This window comes from Zerene cesonia, chromosome 1 (assembly GCF_012273895.1).
Source record: "Zerene cesonia ecotype Mississippi chromosome 1, Zerene_cesonia_1.1, whole genome shotgun sequence".
Classification (NCBI taxonomy): Eukaryota; Metazoa; Arthropoda; class Insecta; order Lepidoptera; family Pieridae; genus Zerene; species Zerene cesonia.
The window spans coordinates 4331618-4354937 of NC_052102.1; the positions used below are offsets into that span (position 1 = coordinate 4331618).

The 23320-nt window shown below is 32.1% G+C and overlaps 5 protein-coding genes and 1 long non-coding RNA gene across 7 annotated transcripts in view; 2 read left to right on the forward strand and 4 right to left on the reverse strand.

Moving 5' to 3' along the window:
- Nucleotides 1-1134: 1134 nt before the first annotated feature.
- On the reverse strand, nucleotides 1135-2198 carry LOC119831361 (carbonyl reductase [NADPH] 1-like). Its single transcript, XM_038354676.1, has one exon. The coding sequence runs from the start codon at nucleotides 2047-2049 to the stop codon at nucleotides 1225-1227; it is 825 nt and encodes a 274-aa protein (XP_038210604.1). The 5' UTR covers nucleotides 2050-2198; the 3' UTR covers nucleotides 1135-1224.
- A 1391-nt stretch (nucleotides 2199-3589) lies between these two features.
- LOC119829919 (transmembrane 9 superfamily member 4) lies at nucleotides 3590-8814 on the forward strand. The gene is made up of 9 exons (XM_038352652.1): nucleotides 3590-3775; nucleotides 3855-4240; nucleotides 4397-4552; nucleotides 5214-5491; nucleotides 5644-5847; nucleotides 6060-6477; nucleotides 6669-6852; nucleotides 7751-7889; nucleotides 7969-8814. The coding sequence occupies exons 1-9, from the start codon at nucleotides 3761-3763 to the stop codon at nucleotides 8067-8069; spliced, it is 1881 nt and encodes a 626-aa protein (XP_038208580.1). The 5' UTR covers nucleotides 3590-3760; the 3' UTR covers nucleotides 8070-8814.
- Nucleotides 8815-11219: 2405 nt separating this feature from the next.
- On the forward strand, nucleotides 11220-14789 carry LOC119840421 (neuroguidin). Of its 2 annotated transcripts, none has more exons than XM_038367040.1 (2): nucleotides 11220-11335; nucleotides 12335-14789. In XM_038367040.1, exon 2 carries the CDS (start codon nucleotides 12347-12349, stop codon nucleotides 13211-13213), a length of 867 nt encoding a protein of 288 aa, XP_038222968.1. In that variant the 5' UTR covers nucleotides 11220-11335; nucleotides 12335-12346; the 3' UTR covers nucleotides 13214-14789. The 2 variants fall into 2 exon arrangements, with proteins under 2 accessions (XP_038222968.1, XP_038222961.1); XM_038367033.1 differs by lacking the exon at nucleotides 11220-11335 and adding an exon at nucleotides 11375-11772.
- Nucleotides 14790-14793: 4 nt separating this feature from the next.
- Nucleotides 14794-16187, reverse strand: LOC119840435. Its single transcript, XM_038367052.1, has 3 exons — nucleotides 15889-16187; nucleotides 15146-15275; nucleotides 14794-15019 (listed from the first exon to the last, which is right to left on the reverse strand). Exons 1-3 carry the CDS (start codon nucleotides 16185-16187, stop codon nucleotides 14819-14821), a joined length of 630 nt encoding a protein of 209 aa, XP_038222980.1. The 3' UTR covers nucleotides 14794-14818.
- Nucleotides 16188-18031: 1844 nt separating this feature from the next.
- Nucleotides 18032-21116, reverse strand: LOC119832845 (radial spoke head 10 homolog B-like). Its single transcript, XM_038356675.1, has 8 exons — nucleotides 20780-21116; nucleotides 20619-20677; nucleotides 20388-20540; nucleotides 19987-20217; nucleotides 19784-19897; nucleotides 18737-19700; nucleotides 18435-18647; nucleotides 18032-18315 (listed from the first exon to the last, which is right to left on the reverse strand). Exons 1-8 carry the CDS (start codon nucleotides 21114-21116, stop codon nucleotides 18032-18034), a joined length of 2355 nt encoding a protein of 784 aa, XP_038212603.1.
- Nucleotides 21117-22364: 1248 nt separating this feature from the next.
- LOC119831592 overlaps nucleotides 22365-23320 on the reverse strand; it is a 2250-nt gene continuing 1294 nt past the window's right edge. The window contains exons 2-3 of the long non-coding RNA XR_005287894.1: nucleotides 22597-22777; nucleotides 22365-22515 (exon numbers count right to left, since the gene is read on the reverse strand). This is a non-coding gene — a long non-coding RNA (uncharacterized LOC119831592). The remainder of the gene's footprint in view (nucleotides 22516-22596; nucleotides 22778-23320) is intronic.

The window sequence follows — 23320 nt, forward strand, 5'->3', positions numbered from 1 at the left end:
AACTTTTGATTCTTGGACATGCCGGTTTCCTCACGATGTTTTCCTTCGCCGTTTTAAGCAGTGGTGATGTTATCCACAGTGTGCAGAAAATAAATTGAAAAATCAATTTATTTTCTGCACACTCGCCCGGTCTCGAACCCCGACTTATCGATTTTGAAGTCTGAGGTTCTCACCACTGAGCCACCATTGCTTATTAGCCGATACCTATTACCCATTTAATTATTTTTTCGACTATGACGCCCAGCGAAGTGTGTACCGGTCAACACTAATTTAATATGTTTAAATACATCTTTTTTTTATGTCCTAGTCGGCAATGGAGCTGGTGGGTCGCCTGATGGTAAGCGCTACCACCGCCCATGAACATTTGAAGAGGCGTAAGGCCATCTACCTCGGAATGCCGTATCCTGATGCCTGAAACATTTCCTTGATTTTAATTTTGCATTGATTCTGATGCCATATACCGTGTCAGTAAGTAGTGTGATTTCATTAATCTATATTAATACTAGCTGCGCCCCGCGGTTTCACCCGCGTAAGTCCGCATCCCGTAGGAATATCGGGATAAAAAATAGATGTTGGCCGATTCTCAGACCTACCCAATATGCTTACCAAATTTCAGAGGAATCGGTCAAGCCGTTTCGGAGGAGTATGGCAACGAAAACTGTGACACGAGAATTTTATATATATAAAGATTATGAAAGGGAAGATTTGTACAGTGCCAAGGGAGTTTCTCCAGTAGATAGCTGCAACTTCACTGCGTCTAGCCCGTGCTTCTAGCCCGTCAAATCGACATAGTCTATTAATTTATAATATGGTTTGTATGTAGGATGTAACTTTGATTAGTGAAATAATTTCGGTAATTCTAATAAATAAGCAGTAATTTCACTGTTATAGATAGATGTATTTTGTACTATGAATTGTAATAACATAATTAATATAGGTGACTTCCAGCAAGTGAATTCAGCAAGTATACCATTGATAATACTATAAAACACCACAATAACAAAATAATAAGTTTAAATAGAAGGATGTGGCGCTGTGTAAATCTAAAATTAAGAACTATAATTCTAATAAGAAAGACTAATTTAATACCTACACAATATATGTCAGTATAGATTCAGGAATAAAGGAAACACATTTAAACTAAAAAAACATATATTATTAAGTTTAAAGTGTTGTGACACTTAATATTATCACAGGATTGAAACAATAATAAGTAACATATCTTCAATCATCCCAGTTGACTTGATGGCAATCATGCCATATGAAAGTTCCCTTGAGGGATTGTGGAGCTTCTAATGCTAAGTATAAAGGAGCTCTAGCACCACGTTCGGGAGAAAAATCCCCCATGCCCTTTGTCATATCGGTTTTTACAAAACCCGGATGGACACAGTTGACAGATATATCTCTACCCTGCTTGATAAATTCCCTTTGCTGTACAAAAGTCAGAGCTGACATGGCTACTTTAGAAACCTTGTAATCACTATAGTGACCAGCGAATGAAAGAAATCCATTTTTACCATTCTTTACAGCTTGCAGAAATTCATCCACAAATTGTAAAATCTCATCAACAGTTAAATCATCTTTTATCAATGTATCCAGCCAATTTTGTTTCCTGATATTTGATAAGAGACCCCAGTCACTACTGATATTAATTATTCGAGCTGTATTTGATAAGAGGGGAAATAAAAATTTTGTTATCCTTAGAAGGCTGTAAAAATTTGTATCGAGAAGATTTTTGGCATCATCGAAGGAAGAAACAGCTTTATCAAAATCAAGTATACCGGCGTTGTTTACGAAAACATCAATGCCCTCGTGCTGTGATTTTATAAAGGAAGCAAACTGTTCAATGGATTCGTCACTTGTCACGTCCAAAATATGTAAAAGCGGTCGCAAACCAATTTGTTCCAATTCTTGAACTGCTTTTTGACCCCTTTCTTCGTTTCTCGCTGTAAGGTACACAACACCGTCGAACTTTTGACATAATCCTTTAACAATTTCAAAACCTAACCCTCTGTTTCCACCTGTGACTATAGCTACTTTGGTTGCCATTTTAAATGAACAAAATTTTATAAACTAATATGAAATTTAACTTGTAAATATAAATATTTTTAATAAAAATGACATTTACACCCCAGTCATTTTCAATTAGAATTTAGAAGCCGAAAATCAGTCTTCAGATTATTATGTCACTGTCACTGTCATTTAAGTTTAAACAACAGACTATCCAAGTCATATATAAAGGTCATAGATGAAACTATCGCGTGGCCTTGTAACAGCAACAGTATATTCTATAAAAAACTAAAATGGTAGAAACCACTTAACGAGACGAAAGAAGACTCTTTTGCGGCGGCATGGCAGCTATATGGAACCACCGACTGTGGGAAAAGTAAGGCATGATAATTTTAGTAAATGGCTATTAGACTATGAAAAGCAATATGTGTATGACAATTCTTTATCCAAGAGAAAATGAAAATACTTACCATTTATATCCAGCAAAATTGCAAATTGTAATTATTAAAAAAGGGTTATATTGGTTGAGATGGTTCTTAATCATCTCAATACATGGGGTGTCCCTCATACACGGGTGGCCGAAAGGTTCGGCCTTGCTGCGGTTTGGCAAAAGGATATGGGTTCGCCATATCTTTTTGCCACAACGCGCCTCGTGATCAAATAATTTCTAATCTTTAAAAAATTGTACAAATAAAATCTAAAATTTTGTTTTCAATATTTAAAATAAAACGATTTACTAAACTTACACTAACACGAAGCATACGAAATAAATTTTTACAAAATTTTTGTATGTATTGTAGTGTATAAATATATAAATTTATCTTGTTTCATTTATACACCTAATATGTAAAATGGAAGAGCGTAACCTCTTGACGCAAGCATTTTGTTTTGCTTACTAGGATTGTTTCAATCACCAAATAGTTTAAGACAATCATTTTGTATGTGGTAATCGAGCACTCTTCGGCACGAATTATTAGGCCAGCTCGCACCGGGTAAGTACCACGTCCTCACCAAGACCGGCGTGAAATAGCATTCTGCTCATGCATACAATAGCATTCATGCTGTGTTTCGTTCTGTGAGTGGGGGAGCCGAAGGTCCATATCCTTTTCCTTACCTTTCCCAGTCCTTTCCTTTATTCCTATTGCCAATCCATTCTTAATCCCTTCTCAAAAAGTCGGCAATCCATTTGTAGAGGCGTAAGGTCTGCAATGGATCATCACAACATTTGGAGAGGCCAAATGTTCATGGGCGGTGGTAGCGCTTACCATCAGGCATCCCACCAGCTCCATTGCCGACAGTAACAAAAAAAAAATAAAAAATTAATCAAGCTGGCCCAATTCGTTTCGAAGCTTGCTCGATTCTCTCATTATTTTTTTTTCTATATGCTGAATTGCTACAGTAGGGGGGGGGGGGCAATTCGCTATTATATCTACATTAAGTATGGTGCCGATGCGATTTTTCGAATTAATTTCATACCTTACGTTCATATTTCGTGGCGTAGAATCGGCGCGTATACTCTGTATTAAATATTAACTGATATCTGACCGATGTAATGTCACAAATGTAATATGACAATTGACAAGAGTACAATACAATTTACAACTTCACAAGTCAAACGACAAATCATGAAATCAATGTTCAAAATATAAATCTAAATTATTTCAGCACTAAATAAACGGTTCCAAAACTTCGTTAAAATGGATCTGTAAATATTAATATTAATTTAGTCGTTTAGCGTTATTATTAAAAGATGTTCTCATATCGTGTAAGTGCATAATCTTTTTTAAATCAATTGTCTTCCGGCAATAGTCAAATTAAAATAAAGTTCATTCTTCTGTTTCCAGATTTCTTTTCAGATTTTATTCTTTTTATTCAATTTTGCTTTTAATAATGGATTTTATGTGCCGGGAGTTGCTCCCGTGGAGTTTAAAAAGGGGCAGAAAATCGAAGTTAAAGCTGTGAAAATGACCAGCACACATACACAATTACCATATGAATATTATTCATTACCATTATGTTTGCCAAGATTTGGAGCTTTCTTGTATAAATCTGAAAATTTAGGCGAAGTATTGAGGGGGGATCGTATTGTGAATACACCATATGAAGTACACATGGCAGAAAATATTAAATGTAAACTACTGTGTCATGAAAAAAATAATCCAATGAACTGGAGTGTGGAAGAATCAGAAAAAGTAGCAAGCCGCATAGAACATGAATACTATGTGCATTTGTAAGTATCACATAGATTGCTTACCTTCAGGCCACACACCAGCTCCATTGCTGATGATGACATAAAAAAAAATCACATAGAAATTTTATTTTGTTATATATTTGTTTTACAACTGTAATTCTTATATTTTGTCATTTTGGTTTTGATATTTTATAGGTTAGTGGATAATTTACCTGTAGCAACTAGGATTATTAACCGGGAAACATCTGAAAGAATTGTTGAACAAGGATATAGACTTGGATTTATGTCAAAAGGAAAAGCATATATCAATAACCACTTAAAATTGCTACTTAAATACCATAAGCACAGTCAGTAAGTATTGTTTGTTGTACATAATTTTACTTCTAATAATGATGTCAATTTATAAAATGACATCATTATTAGAAGTAAAATTTAATTTATATTTTCAATAGGTTTTTCTATTACAGTACTAGAGAAAAGTATATGTTATATATATATGTAGGTGATAAAATATATCTGAGAAGTTTTAAATTTAGAAATTAAAACCTTTTTAATGGATTTTAAAGCGATTTATTCATTATATTATTATCCCGAAATTTCGAACACTTCACAGCAAGTGTGGTCACGGTGAGAGGATCTCCCCATGATCACACTCAAACACACACATTAAAAAGTTTTTATTTTCTAAACGTAAAATCAAACACAAGAAAATACTAAGTTTTAAATTGTTATTGCTTGTTTTCCATAAATAACTCAGTTTAATAATTATCCTTAGAATGTAAGAAATGCTTCTGAAAAAAAAATGTAAATGATATTATCAACAACACATTGGAATTTCCACAGTTTGATCAAATTTTGCTATGTCCTTTGTTCTGTTAGTAATTTGGGGAATTTATAAAAACTTGATAGATAGTTTTTATAGTCCCAGTGGGTGATATGCAGTAACAACTTAAAGCAATGAGATTGAAGTTATCATCCTATATTGCAATTATCTATTTTATTCTTTTTACAGAGACTCTTATAGAGTAGTCGGCTTTGAAGTTGAAACATATTCTGTCAGCAAAGATGATATCACATTTGTTGATGATTCTTGTCAATTTGCAAAAGACTCTAAGCCTCAATTAGTCAATGAAGATTCCGGAACAAAGTTGTTTTTTACATATTCAGTGGAGTGGGGAGAATCAGATATTCAATGGGCTTCTAGATGGGACATTTATTTGGGAATGAAAGATGTTCAAATACATTGGTTCTCTATAGTAAATTCCATAGTAGTATTGTTCTTCTTATCAGGTAATTGTTTATAAACAAGATATGTTTAAATATAAATAATCATGTAATTACATATTTCTTTAAAATTTACCTATTTATAAACAATAGTTTATGAAGCATTGTTATATAATAAATTTATAAGAAATATTTCCTATGTCATTTATAATTTCAAGGAATATTAACAATGATAATGGTCCGCACATTGAGAAGGGATATTGCAAAGTACAACTCTGATGAGTTCATCGAAGACATGATTGAAGAAACTGGTTGGAAGCTTGTTCATGGTGATGTTTTTAGGCCTCCGCCAAAAAGAATGCTTTTTGCGGCTGTGATTGGAAATGGAATCCAAGTATTTTTAATGGCCCTTGTAACTATTTGTAAGTTGGTGACCTAAATAACATACAAATTACAGCTTAAAATGTTCTCTTCCATTGTCATATAGAAGGAAATACATGAATTCATAAAGAATAGATTAAAAACATTAATAATCAGCATAAGTATGCTAATACAATTTAGAAATGAGCAAAGATAATACATTTTTGACTATTTTATTTATTTGAAAAGTTTAAAGTAAGCCTGTTCTTTTCAGTTATAGCAATGCTTGGCATGCTTTCACCAGCGAGTAGAGGTGCATTGATGACTGCAGCTATATTTCTCTATGTTTTTATGGGTCTCATTGCTGGCTATTATTCTGCTCGCTTATACAATACAATGAAGGGTAAGCAATGGAAGCAGGCAGCCTTCTTAACTGCCACCCTATACCCAGCAATTGTGTTTGGAAAATGCTTCTTTTTAAACTTCTTCATAATGGGCAAACATTCAAGTGGAGCTGTGCCGTTTTCAACAATGATGGCTCTTTTGTGTCTATGGTTTTGCATATCCCTTCCTCTTGTATATTTGGGATATTATTTTGGTATTAGAAAGCAACCATTCCAGCACCCAGTGCGAACAAATTTCATACCAAGAAAAGTTCCTGAACAAGTGTGGTATATGAATGTTTTTATATGGTAAGTCAAATCTTTATTAAATTTAAAATGTTTCACACATAATTTTTTTTACAATTATTTTTTTGAGTTAAATTCCTACTGGAATACAATAAAATCAGAGACATTCTCTTATATGAATTGCAGCATTTAACTATAGTGATAAATTATACAAATAATCGCTTGCCTTTTTTTGAAATATATATAATTTTCAGCATATTGATGGCTGGAATTCTTCCATTTGGAGCAGTTTTTATTGAGCTGTTCTTTATATTCAGTGCACTCTGGGAAAATCAGTTTTATTATCTCTTTGGGTTCCTGTTCCTGGTGTTTTGTATATTAGTTGTATCTGTGTCACAGATATCCATTGTCATGGTCTACTTCCAGTTATGCGGAGAGGTATTGTTCTTTTATTGATATAAATATATTGATTGGTTTTTAAAATTTTTATGTTTCTATGTAATCAAATCGAGATATTTAATTGAGACTTTGTACACTTATCATGGATATGTGATAATAACATAATAGTATGAGTTCATCTTATTAGCTTGCAGTCGGCCTTGCATACGCGCCTCGAAAAAATTTACTCGATCCGTTTTGTCGCGTTTTCATCGTTTATGTCTATTTCCCTATCGTCCTTAAGAACTTTTTCGTTGTTATTTGTTCTTGTTTCGGGCGAAAACATTCATCATCACACATCATCATGACATCTCATGTCGAAAGAAGAGATATAGGACGTTTAGATACACAGACATGACCGCAAAATTTAATGGAGTTTCGAAGTAGTCAGGTGAGATATTTCTCGTCGTCGTTTTTATGGGCGAGTTAATATTATTTATTGTTTCTTATGAGCATATAGAACTACTAAAAGAAACAATTAATAATGTATCTTGCTTTAACCGGTCATGCAAAATGTGTAGTGGCGCGCTTGCTAGGCCGGCTGATAAGGATCTACAATTAAATAATTACCATATGAATACTCAGTAAATAAGACAACAGAGTTGATTCTGTCATCAAAGAGTGCTACTTAATTTTTATAGACTACTAGCATTTGCCCGCGGCTTCGCACTCGTTCATTCTGAGTTGTTTAATAAATGTTATCATACATATAAACCTCATGATTCATCTATTAGAAAAACCCATCAAAATCCGTTGTGTAGTTTTAAAGGTTTAAGCATACACCATAGAAAGTGACTTTGTTTTATACTATGTAGTGATATTTATTTTATTTACCTATATGTTTCTTTCATAAACCTCATCCTAAAAGTATATTTTCATAATGTAATTCTTTTTTCAGGATTATCACTGGTGGTGGAAGAGTTTCATAGTATCGGGAGGTTCTTCTGTATACATTTTAATATACTCTATATTTTACTTTTTCAAAAAGTTGGAAATAACAGAGTTTATACCAACTCTTCTTTATGTGGGTTACACAGGTACATTTTTGACATAATAAGTAAGGATATCATTTAAAATAGTAAGCAGCAATATACTTAATTTATGACATACTTTCAGGTCTCATGGTTTTAACATTTTGGTTGCTGACGGGAACTATAGGATTTTTTGCGGCATACACATTTATTAGAAAAATTTATGGAGCTGTAAAAATAGACTAAAATTGTTTCCATATGAAAGCTGTGAAGAAAACAGAGGCTTACGAAAACGAATACGTTTTCAGAGGATCCAGTTCATATTAAGTGTTAAAAATTTGTAAAAACATTATATCACGAATGAAGAATATAAACGTTAGCATAATGTGAATTTTATGTAATAATGTTATTTTTTTCTCGCCCACCACTACCAAGCACAATATGGGCTTGGTGCGGATAAGTTCATTAACAATTTCTAACCGCACGCTGTACACTACATAATATTGTTATTTATTATGTATAAATATATTCCGTTTACCTATAGATACCTTATATAAATATCTTTATTGTATAGTGTTATAAGAAGTTTAGTTTCTAAATGGTTTGTTTGTAGCGTGTAATCTTTGGAAGTACGATCATGAAAATAGAATATAAATTTTCATTAATAAAAAGCTATTCAACCGGCCTACCTTGCGTGACACAACTAAATTGGAAATGTCGTTTTTGGTATAGTTTATATACGATATGATGATATCTATTTCACTTACGTCCCAGACATAGCGGCATATAAATATACAATGTCTAACAATCGAAAATATTTTGTCTACAAATCCTTTACCATGCCGGCATTTATCGAGTTGTTGATCGAAATTATTTGTTAAACAAAAAAATAAGTTGTCTTAAATTATATGATATGCAATGCTCTTATAACCATTTATAACATTTAAAACAAAAAAAGGTGTCTGCGATTCCCACACGATAGAAGTGAAACTACAGTAATATAAAATAGTATGTATATTTCTGTCTCTTTCTTTGCCGGCTTCATTCTACACATTTTTGTATTTGCGTCTCTTACCTGTCGTTTTTCCATTGCATCAGGTTTGAAATCACAACGATTCTAAAGAAGTTTCACTTCAAAAATGCTATGTTTTTACATTAAAAGATTTTTTGTGTTTAGTTTAGTAGCCTTGAAGAGATCGCTATTTTGGCGTTGAGGCCGCCTTTTTGTGCGTAACTATGTGTATGTGTTAAGTAAATAAAGTGTTTTAATACATTCGTTCATTCAAAATTATGTAAGAATGGCTATTTTAAATAATATTACATTTCTTATTACGTTTTGGTATAAACCCTAACGTAAAGAACACATTTGCATAATGAAAAAATATAGTATACATAGAAAATTTTAAATAACTAAACTTTCGATCGACAAATTTCCTTGTTTTTTAACTTTTCAAGCAAAATTGTCATTAAAATTACCCGTTTTCAACTCAAAGTTATTAATATTGTGTTTGCTGTAAATATATTCAAGTGATATCATTAATTAAAATAATTATTAAACTAGATAAATTTAATATGAACAAAAGTAGCAAGCGATGGCAAACTTTTAACTCGACGAGTTACGCTACAGGCTTCTCGTTAAGAACCCTTGTTGATGTTGTCGGAAAGCTGTATATAATATGCTTATGGATCGGAAGATTTTCGCTTGCGCCATTCAGGATGCTTGTCGTGCTACAATCTAAATAGCTTCGAAGAATTTTCTCATAGTAAATGGGTGAATGTTAGTTTATTTTAAGGTTTAAAAAAATAAAATTATATGAGACTTTCTGTTTTACATAAAAATGTTATTTTAATTTCTGTTGAAAAGAAGAGATTAATTATGATAAATAACTTCATTTTATCTTTTAAACTTTTATTTTAATTAAAACTGATCGAAATCGAACTGAAAATAAATAAAAAACTGAAGGGAAGTAGAAATATCTTATAATTTACAATCAGTTTATCATATTAATATCAGTTCTTACTTGAACTTGAATGCCAACGGCTTCCTGCGATATATGGCCCCACGTTCATTGCAAGCCTTCTTAAAGTTGTTCGTTCATAGTCAAATTGGGAGGAAGATCTCTCATAGCTCTTAATTTTAACACATCCTATACATCTCAACAGGCGACCTTGCAGGACAATATATAACGTGAATATTGTGGTCTCGAAAAACGGCCAATACTTGCCAATATGGAAACGATCATTATCATACATGAGTTGAAATTTTTGGATCCGAACTTTGTGTATGACAATAACATTTTTTTAATACCTCCGCGTGACTTTTTGTTTAGTTATACTGCTCTGCATGTACACCATGATTGTCCAGGATTAACGAACTGACCCTGGAATTCATAAAGTTCCTGTTTTTCGTGAATCCGGATGCAATCCGATGCTGATCTGTTGATAAACAACAGTAAATACGTCAGTGGCTCACTGTTTGATGAATGGTTTCGAGCCCAATCATGCAATGTCCATATCATAGATTATACACTTATGTACGGTCCATAACTTACGGTTCGTTCCCTTACCAACTGCTGGTAATCTTCCAGAGGTTTAGTAAAGGATGATGATGTTGAGCCACATTCCCAGGAATACACTGAGAGATTTCCATTTCCCCACACAATTTTACAATAACTTATATTTGCCTAGTTATCAGTTTTATGTACAACTTAAAGACGAATAATAATTAATTATTTATGGGTTTTTAAATTTGTGTATTCTTTTGTAAGTTTATTTATATTTTTATGATTAATCTCTTTTCATTTTTCTTTTATTTTTGTGCGTGTATCGTATTGAGACGTAACAATTTTAAATCAGTGATTACTGAATTGAATTGATTAATTCTGCTTATAGTGATTACTATAAGCAGAATTAATCAATTTCGTATTTTGTGAAAGAAATATAAATTAGGTACTATTTTATTTCTAAAGCTCTTTGATTGTACTTACACCGACACCGAGGAGAAAAAATAAATAGGTTGATGTTGTCATCAAAACTTTGGGTAGTGCGTCTTTGGACGTCGAAATTATGTCTAACATGGTGTGTATCCAATATGCAACAATAACTTAATAATAAAGCGATGGTTACATATCATTTATGAAATTTGTATTTTTTTTGTGTTTTAATCAAATCATCATCTTCATCCTGGCATAATTTTTTGGAGAACGAAGGATTACCATCTACAGGATTTTAAAATTTGGCGCCATTCGTGAAGAACGCGACTCGCTTGACAGACTAACAGAAATTGGTATGGAGATTTGAAATTCAATTATTTGTCTCAACATGGCTTGAGCATTATCTTTACCATTATCTTAAACTATACGACCTAACAAAAATTATTGTGGAAAATTTATTGCTAAAATTATTATTGTAAGTACGCGAATGTATGAATGTGTTTGTTCTGTATCAATCAAAAATAACTGATCGGATCTGTATGGAATAGATAATAGTCTGGATAAACGCAATACACACAGGTAATTTTTTTATCCGGGTACCACGCGAATTAATCCGCAGTCTTAAGCTACCTAAATATTCATACAAATTCATATCTTAATTTTCAATGGTATGCATTTGTACTAGGTATTTTTGAGGAAGTAACTAACTGTAACACTAAAACATGAGCTGTCAATTAAGTGATTGTCAGGCGTCAGCCCTTGCCCTCTTGATTCTTTGTCAGTGCATCCATAAAATGTGAATGTATCTTTAAAGTTTTACTTTTTTTACTTTGATTTGATGTGAAATGAGAGAGTACTTCAAGAAATTTTTGTTTCAAGAAAATAACAGAAGAATTACAGTTCAGTGTTCATAACAATCAAAAGAGATTGCATGTGTTTGTGTTTTAAAAACAAATGTTCTGGGGTTATAAAGTAATAGGTTAACTAGCTTTCAATAAACAAGCATCATGGTTCAGGTATATTTCATAATTATTTAGATGTAGTTAAATTATGCTCATGATAAAAGCAAAAGTTATTGATTTTTATTTATATATGTGGTTTTTCATTGTATTAAAAACGGAACATAGTTTGCAAAAAAGAATGTTAGGTATATTATATGACGAAACTGCACATTTAAAAAAAAACTACCTCAATATATACAGATATTTACATTTTAATGTCGTCAATATATTTTTTTTTTATAAGTTTTGGTTCATGGGATTTGTGTCCATTTAATTATGTACTGTTAAAAATATGAAAAACTTACTCTACGAAATGTCTACGCAAGATCAAGGGCAAGCAGCTAGTATTCAATTAAAATGAATTAATGTTTTTTTGAAAATTATTCTAAAAGCAAATCAAATCTTATCTGTACTTTGTATTCAATCTGTTTGTTCATTGAAATGCATAATATATTAAGTTCTTCCACTAACATAATTATATGCAGTGCAGGAAATTGACGATGCATAGCTCTTTTAAGTTGTTTAATTATTAATATTCGTTTATTGGTGTAATAGTCCTTTTTTTTTTTTTGTTTAGGCTACAGATGAAATGGAGTTGCCTGATCTACCACAAGCAATGAATTTGTTAAAAGAAATGAATACGAACATACAACAAGTATCTCAGCTTGTGGACAATATGTTAATCCGTGTCAAAAATGGTGAAATGACAACTGACAAAGGTTTAAGCTTTTTAGAAATGAAGTATCAAATGTTACTAAGTTATTTAATAAATTTAACTTATATTGTTCTAAGAAAATGTTCAGGCGAAAAAATTGAATCTGATCCTTCAATTGATAGACTTGTAGAAATTAGAACGGTACTTGAAAAGATACGTCCCATAGATTCTAAGTTAAAGTATCAAATAGATAAACTTGTGAAAACAGCTGTGGTTGGTGCAACCTCAGAAGAGGATCCACAGTCTTACCATGCTAATCCAGCTAATTTAGTAAGCAAGGTTGATAACAGTGAAGATGAATCCAGCGAAATGTCGGATGATGCTGAAAAACCCAAAGATAATAAATCAAATGTGTATGTTCCTCCAAAACTAGCAGCGGTACACTATGAAGAAAATATTCCGAGAAAAGACAATGAAAAGAATAAAGAGAGAGCTAGAAAGCAATTCCTAAATTCAAGTGTTATGAGAGAACTTCGAGAAGAATACTCTGAGGCACCAACAGAAGTCACAACTGGCAACTATGTCAAACACTCGATTTCTAAACAGGAACAAGAAAAGACTGAATATGAAGAAAATTATCTAACACGCTTACCAGTAACTAAAGCTGAGAAAAATCGAAGGAAAAAACTAACTACAGTTGGAATGCTTGCTGATGAAATAACTGGAAGCCGTAGTATTTCCCGTAAACACAAACTCAAAACTAAAAAAGGGAAAGGATTCAAAAGAAGGAAAACACATTAATCGTCTTCATTAATGACTATCACATATTTAATAAATTAGTAACAACTACCCACTAACTGTTTTCATATGTAATTTGAATCATTAATAAGTTGGAGCCCTCATTTTTTAGTTTTAAGTATGGATAGCTTTTTACTTTAAGGACTTGTAGTGGTTAATCAATTAATTTGAGCATTAAAATTTATATTTTTATAACTTTTTATAAGCATAAATATAATTCTGTTACGGAATGTGTCAAAAAACCTAATCCTGTTAATTCTTCAGTAAATTATGTGGATTTATGCAAAAAAATTATAATTTGTATGTTATTTTTTCACATTAGAATATTTAAATTAAATAGATAACAATAACATTAAGAAATGTCTCCCACACAAGTTTATTGCTGTTGTAAATGTCAAATATAAATAATATAAAGTTTCATAAAGAAATAGCATACAGGGTACTGAATGAAATAATTTATTTGCTAGATTCATTGCACAACTTTTTTTAAAACTATAATACAATGTTAAATAGTTTACATATTTTATACACATAGCAAGATTTATTATTAAATTCATATTGTGATTTATCTTGCCTTGCCCAGTGTAAATCGAAAATTTTGTTGTAAAGGAAAGTTTTTGTGTGAATGATAATTGATGAGAAACTAAAATGTATCTTAAATGATCCTTAAATATTTCTGATATAGAAGGATTGGTGTGATTGATTATGTCAATGTTTTTAATACATAAAAGATTGGCCACTGGAAAAGGCCTACAGCTTTTTGTAAAGTATAAAATTAAGCATATTAAATTGCCCCATCTTATTCCTTTGCAAAAATAGTGGTTTATAGGTGTGTGGCATAATTTGTTATTATAATTTGTGATCCATTGTTTCGTTTATTTACTTTAGTTTTATGTGTTTTGTTTCAAAAAATTGTTTTATTTTGATAAGGATGATGTCTAATGTGGAACTCTTATAAACTCCTGTGGAAAAATCCTTCAATTATAATAAATAATAAACGAAATCGACGCCATTAGGATCAAAAATTATAAAGTATGTTTTTGTAATTATAAATGAACTTTTGATTTAGATATATCAGCTTTTATTCATATTTGTTGTATTCTAATTAATGCTTGTTTCATTAATAAGATTACTAAATAAATGTATTAACTGTGGAATATGTAATATGCATAATACATTTAATTTGTGTATGTTTTTAACTAATGATTGATATAATTGTTGTGGGCTTATAGAAAATGCAAATATTATGGCCTTCTCTTGCTTTGGTATAAGAGGCCAATATTCTATAAAAAAAGTTAACCTATTTTAAGTGTTTACTGCAATTAATTCGTTTTTCTATATAAATCTACCTATCAAACAAAAAGGGTAGAAAATAAATGAGATGTCTATGCATGTTTATTTTAACAAAAATTACGATACTTAGTTCCACACTTGTTCTGTTTGTGCATCCAATAACCTTTCGTTTATTGTATTTATTTTAAATAGTTTTTTATTTTTAATTTTGTTTAGTTAATGTTTAACTTTTTTTCGTTCGTATGAATCGATTGTGACTCGTAAATGTAATAAATAATTTTGGATATAAATTCTTTTATTTATCGCTGAAATTAACTACAGTTTTGGAAAATCTTGAAGGCAGGTGGCTGGATTAAAAGATTGATATCGAAATAGACGCATTTCTCGAATATGCCCTATTGGAGTATGGGTGTCCAAGCATTGGTAGTCACCTCTGGGCGGAGCTGTACCATGGTTATGAGTTAGATCGGAGCGGATTACGCGATTCATTAACCATATTGGAGTTGCCATTGTTAACTGAAATTATATTTTAATAATTAAGTAAGTGAAATATATGATAACTATTTCGTACTAGGTATCTTGCAATGGAAAATGAGAATGAAATATGAAATAGAAAAGCAAAATAAATCGTAAGTAGTGTACCGGTTTTGTCACTCCTGGATATGGACTCCTGTAGTCGTCTTGTTGAGTAGTAAGGTAATCCATTACACCAAAATCACTAGGCAGTTGGGGCAAATCAGCTTTCTTCATCAACTTATTTCTACCAGGCGTGCTTAAATTTAAATTATGGATTTTAATAATTTCAGCGAAAGAATTTTTGAAATTCGTCGAGTAGTTAGATTAACTGATAGACTGAGATGAGTGCGTTCAAACAACATCTTCAACTTATACCTTTAAACGAGCAATATCTTATACCTTTAAACGAGCAATTCTTGTATATATATATATATATATATATATATATATATATATATATATATAATTGGAATCTCGGAATCGGCTCCAACGATTTTCATGAAATTTAGTATATAGGGGGTTTCGGGGGCGATAAATCGATCTAGCTAGGAATTTTTTTAGAAAATGTCATATTCGTGTTTTATTAGTGTTTTTTTTTTCCTGACATCTATTGGTGAATAATAATACTATTTTGCTTCGTAGATAGCTGGACAACTGAAATAACACATCGGCACTTTTTATACCGATATTCCTACGGGATACGGACTTATGCGGTTTCAACCGCGGGTCACAGCTAGTCAGTATTGATATTACTAAAATAAAATTTTGAGCAGAGTCAGACCATATAAATCCATTTAAAAGTTTATAGTTTTTAATACAATAGTACAATATCACATATAGATACTTCAGTTCTTTATTTAGGTACTTACTCTGTACAAGGATACGATGTAAAGTTAACAAGTGGTTTAAAAGCGTAAATGGGGTCAGTTTTTGTAAATACTTGTTCAAGCATACTGTGCGTTTCTGTTTTGCCAATACCTTGATCTTGATTTCCCCAACGCGTGTAAGTACTGATGTGGTTGCTTAAGTAATCGCGATACACATAATTATCTTTCTTTTCTGCATGTATCTCATAATCCCAATTCTCTACTTTAGTTTTATGTCCATATGTATTTTTAGAAAATAAAATTTGTTGTGGCTTTTTAGCCATAGGATTTTTTGTCCTCATTTTTGTTATTATTATGATAAATATATTACAAAATAAAAATTCACAAAACCTTTCAAGTCACAATGTGGCAAGCAATTTAATGAAATGTGTTTTAATTATCAATATTGTCTATGTACTTATATTACCTTTAAATATCGTAAGTTTAAGTACCTATACTTATACCTATATATCGGTATTATTTCCTTTCAGCTTACTTAACAAAATAGTTTTTATTCACTCTGTAGCGCAAATTCTCCCGCGATCGGAGGAAGAAACCGCGAGTAATAACAAATAGCTACTTATTTTTAAAAGAGCAACAACAGAGTTTCTTCTGGTCGCTTTCTTTAGAAACTGCTTTCCTTAAACTGGTGCTAAGCAAATAACTAAGCATTTTTTTCTATTTTGACGATTGCGCTGCGATTCAACATTTTTTTTAAAACCGTACATACATACCTAGGGGGTGATTGGGGGTGAATCATGAAAGTCATGAAATAAAACATTTCACATGCCGAATTAATAAACTCAAACTCAAACATTTATGCCATAGATTATATACTTATATACTGGTAATTTCTTCATTCATCTAGACTTCCTATAGATGCACTTTTGAATCGTCATATTACACTGTTATGACATTTACCACCGGTTCGGAAGCCAGTTTCTACAGAGAATAGCCGGCAAGAAACTCTGTTTGTTGTCTTTTAAAATAATATAAATTTTACATATTAATTCTACATTACATTTTAATTCTATAATATGTAATATATACATAACAATGATGCCAAAGAACTGTCTTGAGGTTCTTAAGCTTAAGTTCATGGATTGTCATCTTCCATATATTCATTAATGCTATAGTAGGCTCTCTGAACTGATGCATTTTTAATATAGTTTTTGAATTAAGCACTACTAAACGGTTTAATATTAAGAGGAATTGTATTGTTTAAGCAACAAGGTATACCCTTGTCCCACAAATGATTTTTTTGCTTTACTAAGCCGGAATACAGGCATTTCAAATTTAATTCTGTTCCTTGTGTAATAACAATGTCTATCTCCTACTTTTGTATGTCGCCGGATCGATGTTATTGTGTACGTGAAAAATGTAACTAAAAATATACTGTGACGGCACAGTAAGGATAGCAGTACTCTTAAAGAGATCTCTTAATGAGTCCCGAGCACATAAATTGTATATGTAACGTATGGCCTTTTTTTGCAATACCAAAATAGTTTCAATATCTGCTGCCCTGCCCCATAGTAGAATTCATGATGATGATTCAGGACATGATGCTTTGCAAGTAGCTAAAATAAACCAGTCCAGTAAAGTCTTAACTAAAGTAACAACAGATTACATATCGGGATAATTAAAATCTTGTCCCACTTCAAATACTTTAATGTCTACACAAAATCGCTTTCCGTAACTTTTGTATATCTGGGAGAAGAGCACGCTTCGGCACGAATTGGGCTAGCTCGCACCGGGGAAGGACCACACCCCCTCAGAACACCAGCATGAAATAGTAGCTGCTGTGCTTCGCACGGTGAGTGAGAGAGTCGGATGCCCATTTCCTTTTCATCACCCTTCCCAGTCCATTTCTTCAACTACTTAAATACATGATATATACCTACACTTCCGTATCTGTTTTTTATTGTGAAGGTTTAGTATTTTCTTGTGTTTGGTTTCACGCGAGTATTATACATTTAGAAATTAAAAACTTTTCAACGGATTTTAAACGCGATTTATTCATTATATTATTAACCCGACGTTTCGAACACTTTACAGCGAGCGTGGTCACGGGGAGACCACGTTGAAAAGTTGTGAAGGTTTGTCGAGTATAAAAAATAATAATTTATTTTTTGAAAAACTTATATATTTATTTTATTTTAACATTGTTTTCATCAGGCGTAATACAAGAGGATCGTTCTCTATTTTTTAATTCTTCCTCAGTTAACCGAATGCTTTCTTCGACACATGCAACGAATACCTCGAAAAATTCAAAGAAAGTCAGTTCAATGTTTAAATTCATTATTTTATCCTTTTCTATGATTTGAGGAAAGATTAAGGAGAAATATGATATCACTGTCTTACTGGAAAGGTTACTGATATTAAACAATTTCAAATCAGTCATCTCGCAATAATCGTCTACTTCTTGATTATCTGAAATAGTCAGTAGTTTGGAAAAATGTTTGCAGCGGTTATAAAATTAAATATATTCAATAAAAAAATAAAAAAGAACGTAGCTACGCTCAATTGTTCTGATTAATATCATATATAACCTGCGATAAAAGTTATCTCATCGCCGAAAACGTATGCATTTCGACCTAGTAAAACTTCTTCTTTCAAAGCTGGTTGTGGCATATCCGTGTAATGTGGAGGTCGTCGCATACCACATAGAAAGTCTCTTACAGTGCAAGGCTCTCCTAGACATCGATATAAATTATATACTCCTTTAAGAGGTACGAATGATCCATACCCACTTGTTAAACGTCCTGTAATAGTTATATCTATATTACAAAAATCTATACTTAGTTTAAACTATTTAGTGAACAAAACAAGAGGTAGTCAGAAAGATCTCTACCTTTTTTACGGCCAGCACCTGGTAAAACATCATTTTCCATAAAAATTCTAAATGCTCCCGCTAAAATAGTATCGGGCCTTTTTTCAGGCAATTGGTGTTTCGCGTACAGCTTATTGGCTATCGAAATAAGACAGTGTAGAAATTGCCAAAAGTAAATTTTTTCAAATGGATTGTGTGGTGATCTAGCTAACCACTCTGGGTTAGCATGAAACATTCTATCTATTTCTACAAGAGTAAGTCCTTTCTCATGAATGTTACAATCATAATATAATTGCCATAAATATAAACGTATAAGAATTGGTGTGTGGTATATTTCTTCATCGTTACAAATAGTTGCATATTGGTAATATATACGTTTAAGTTGTATTTCATAACACTGGAGGGATTTTCGCAAGGAATTCTCTTCAAATTTTAGGAAATCAACAAAATTAAAACTATCGCATTCCGTTTGTCGGTCATTTTTCTGAACAATGTAATCCAATGTTTTGTTGTTTTCCAAATATTCATTTATAATAGCGTCTCTTGTTTCTTGATCTTTATCCAGATTTTTAATAGCTTGTTCAATGTGATAAAAAAGACCAATATATTCATCACAAATATCAAATTGATAAGGTTCTTGAGGCTGAGTTCTTTTATAATCCAGTGGTAAATTATTGCATTCGTTGTTAGTAGATAGTGGTCCAAAGTAATCATCAATAAACAAATTTTTATCTTGAAGTATTAATCCACTATTAGTTATAAATTTTCCCGCTCCGTGTTTATTATTATTTTTAAACTCTCCCTTATAATACGATCCTAAACCGAAACCTAGGTTTAAGACACCATACCCATGACGTCGACCTCTCTCCCAATTGCCCCTATAAGCAATAATAGAAGGCAATGACATGGAATTGTTAAAATAAGAATCCCAAATATAAATTCCGTATCCAGACATGACACCATTCTTCCATGCGCCTCTGTAAAACTATAAATACAAGATGAAACGAATCCAAAATCTAGAAATCAAATAAAAAGCTCAATAAAAATAATGTGATCATATCCACTAACATCGTGATTTGGCCATATCATCAAACCTTTTCCGTCTCTTACATAATAATCCCAATCACCTTTATAGCCACTCAAAGCACAGTATTCACGTGATCCAAACCCATGCCGCACATTCTGAAATGTTAGAAGGCAAACTTGATAACCTACCTGATAATTATTTCAAAATTTAAATCGTATATTAAAATTTGTAAGAAACAACTAACGTGGACCCATTCACCGGTATAGGAATTTTTAAAAGTTCCGGAAAAATATATGGCTCCAAGACCGTGTTTAGTACCACAGTGCCAACCTCCTGAGTACGAAAGTTGTTTCCGGGAATCAACGTACAGGCCTCTACCGTGACGAATATTTCCAACAAAATCCCCTTCATACCATGTATCATCTTTCCATTGAATGAGACCCTTACCGTTAATTTCGTTATCTTTGAATTGACCCTAAAGAAAACAAGGTAATTTATTACCTAAACAAAATTAGGCACATATTGCATACGAAATATTCATTTAAATGATATTAATTTAGAATCTGATGTTTATCCACGCCAGTAATGTTAAAGCGAAGAAAGATGTAAAGAAGCATCAAATAAAGAAGTAAAGTGCATTTTTACTAAATAAACGGTTCCATCTGCCCACTGGAATCGTCCTTCTCCATGCATGCACTTCATAGATATATCGCCCTCGTAAATATTTCCATTGCGAAACCTTATGATGGCTCTTTCATCTGGAGATGCCCACCAACATTGTTGGATTGACAAATCAGTCTAAACAGTTTAAATGATAAATTAATCGATATGGTTACATTGTAAGCAATTCCAGTAACTAGATTCCTATGTATCCACCTGTGCATTGTCGTAAAACTCCATTTTTGATTGACTTTTCTTATTTTTACTTGATTTAACTGCAAGTATACACATTTTTACTTACAATACGAGTACTTTCACTATATTTGTTTATATGAATACTCCAAGGGTAAACCTAACTAACTATGAAGATTAAATACCTATTGACTTCTTTTTCTTGCTTCCAAAAGTTAACTCGCTAGCTGTCCGCGGAAAATCTGTAGTAACTTCTTCAACTTTTCTGGTTTCAATAACTTCCCAAGAATCCACTATATGGTCAAGCATTGATTCGAATAGCATAGTGACGAGCTCTTTTTGAACCGAGCCTTTCTGACGGGCTTCTAAGGAGGCGCCAGAATCGCTAACAAGACGCACAGTGGATGCCCCGCGAGCAGTAGAAAATGCTTCATAATCGATTTTTTCATCTTTATTGTATTTTCCAACTATTAAAGAGCTCTCGCGTCTTGTAATAGTCCGTTGAGAATCAACGTAAAACATCTATAAAATTGCTTTATAATATTTTGATGAAGTAAAATGATCACTAAGTCAAATTGACAGAGTTCGAAAACTATATTAGCTCTCGTAAAAAGGATAATATGAAAAATGCCAAATACTACGATACTAATTTTAAACTTTGGAAAATAAGAAAATATTCTTCGAAGATTTAGTGGTGTTGTATTTCATTTTCCACTAGCGTAGTCAAAGTAAAAGATAGACACTAGACACTCCCGGAGTAGGTATCTCCTCATAGTTCACGTACCTTAGTACAAAATTTCATCCAAATCCGCCTAGTAGTTCCTGAGTAGCGCGCTCAAGAAAAAAAAAGGTGTGTGTGCGATTCACACAGGATAGAAGTGAAACTTCAGTAAATCGACAAAAGAATGAATAAAATAGTATGTATATTTCTGTCTCATTCTTTGCCGGCTTCATTCTACACATTTTTGTATTTGTGTCTCTTACCTATCGTTTTTCCGTTGCATCAGGTTTGAAAGCACAACGATTCTAAAGAAGTTTCACTTCAAAAAAATAATAAAACCTCCAGCTTTATATCTTAGTAGTACCTATACAAATATGAGTATAAGTACAGATAACATAATACCATACGAATAAGTATTGATTCAATAGTTACTTATGTATTGGAGATCTAACATAAACAATTACAGCAGTTTATTTAAAATAGAGGAAAATAAAAAGAAAATGAACCATTTAATTTTTAGTTTTATAGCATTGAAATGCTTTATAAATGAGTAATTTTGAAAGAATAGAAAAAATTTTATCACGAGGCAGGATTCGAACTTGCGTTTCTTGCCTAACCGTTGCTACGGTACGGCTGTCTCGTGATCAAATTTTTTTCTATTCTTTCAAAATTACTCAGAAAATGAACCAATTTAAGGAAATGGTCGTAATTCGTTACAACAAGCATAGATGACATAATACTTATTCTGTACTATGAGTAATTATTGAAGTGAAACTTCTTTAGAATCGTTGTGATTTCAAATCTGATGTAACGGAAAAACGACAGGTAAGAGACACAAATACAAAAATGTGTAGAATGAAGCCGGCAAAGAATGAGACGGAAATATACATACTATTTTATATTTTATATATATTCATCTCATTCTTTTGTCGATTTACTGAAGTTTCACTTCTATCGTGTGTGAATCGCACACACACCTTTTTTTTTTAATTCTATAGTATTCGTATAAGTGATATTAAACTGGTAGGTACATAATTGAAACGACCATATTTTATTTGTCATAATTTTGTATTTTCACAAGAAATTTTATCTTTCTCTTCAATTTCCGTTCAGAATGTACATTATTATAGTAAGGTCTTCTAGATGCACTCTGCATTAAATCAGAAGTATGTGTTAAACCCTCGTTTAACACAGAACGACCTATCAAAAAAATTGCAGTTTATTATACGCACTTAAAATTAATATCTACAAAAGCGAACAAATGATTTTGAAAAATTTAACCCCATTTCCAAAATTTCCAAGGCCAGTATTTCCAAGACGATGAAGGACTGTCTTGACGTCCATCGTTTGCCGTGCTGCTGAAACTTTCTACCGGTATTCTTTCGAGAGATTGACTTTCTCCAGCCGTTTCTCCTCTCAAACACGAACTCAGACATCCCATCACAGTGCAGATTAACAGAGTCTAAAATCATCAAAGCCACATAAGCACTATTTTTCATCAGTTGTTTGATACATAAATAATAATTAATTGAAATAACAATGTATGCAATTGCTAGGCCTAATGGATTGATTAGGCCCAAATCACTATTAAATGCAAACATTTGCCATTTTTATGGCTTATTTCAATTATCTGTATAGGTATATGTGTATATAGGTATACTTCACTATATTCTAGAACCAATCGATATATTTTTATGAGCGCTGATTCGTTTGATTCGTCTCTCAAATTGCATTAAAATAAATAAGGTTTGAAGCTCTAATATAGGCACTTATGTAATCTATGTATATATATAAAAGAAAGTCGTGTTAGTTACACTATTAATAACTCAAGATCGGCTAAACCGATTATGTTGAAATTTGGTACAGAGATAGTTTTGGACCTGACATAGGATAGTTTTTATCCCGGAAATCTAACGGGAACGGGAACTTTGTCGGTAACGCTCCGAGTCTATCTTACCCGTGACTACGCGAGCAAAGCCGCGGGCGGAATACTAGTATAATATTA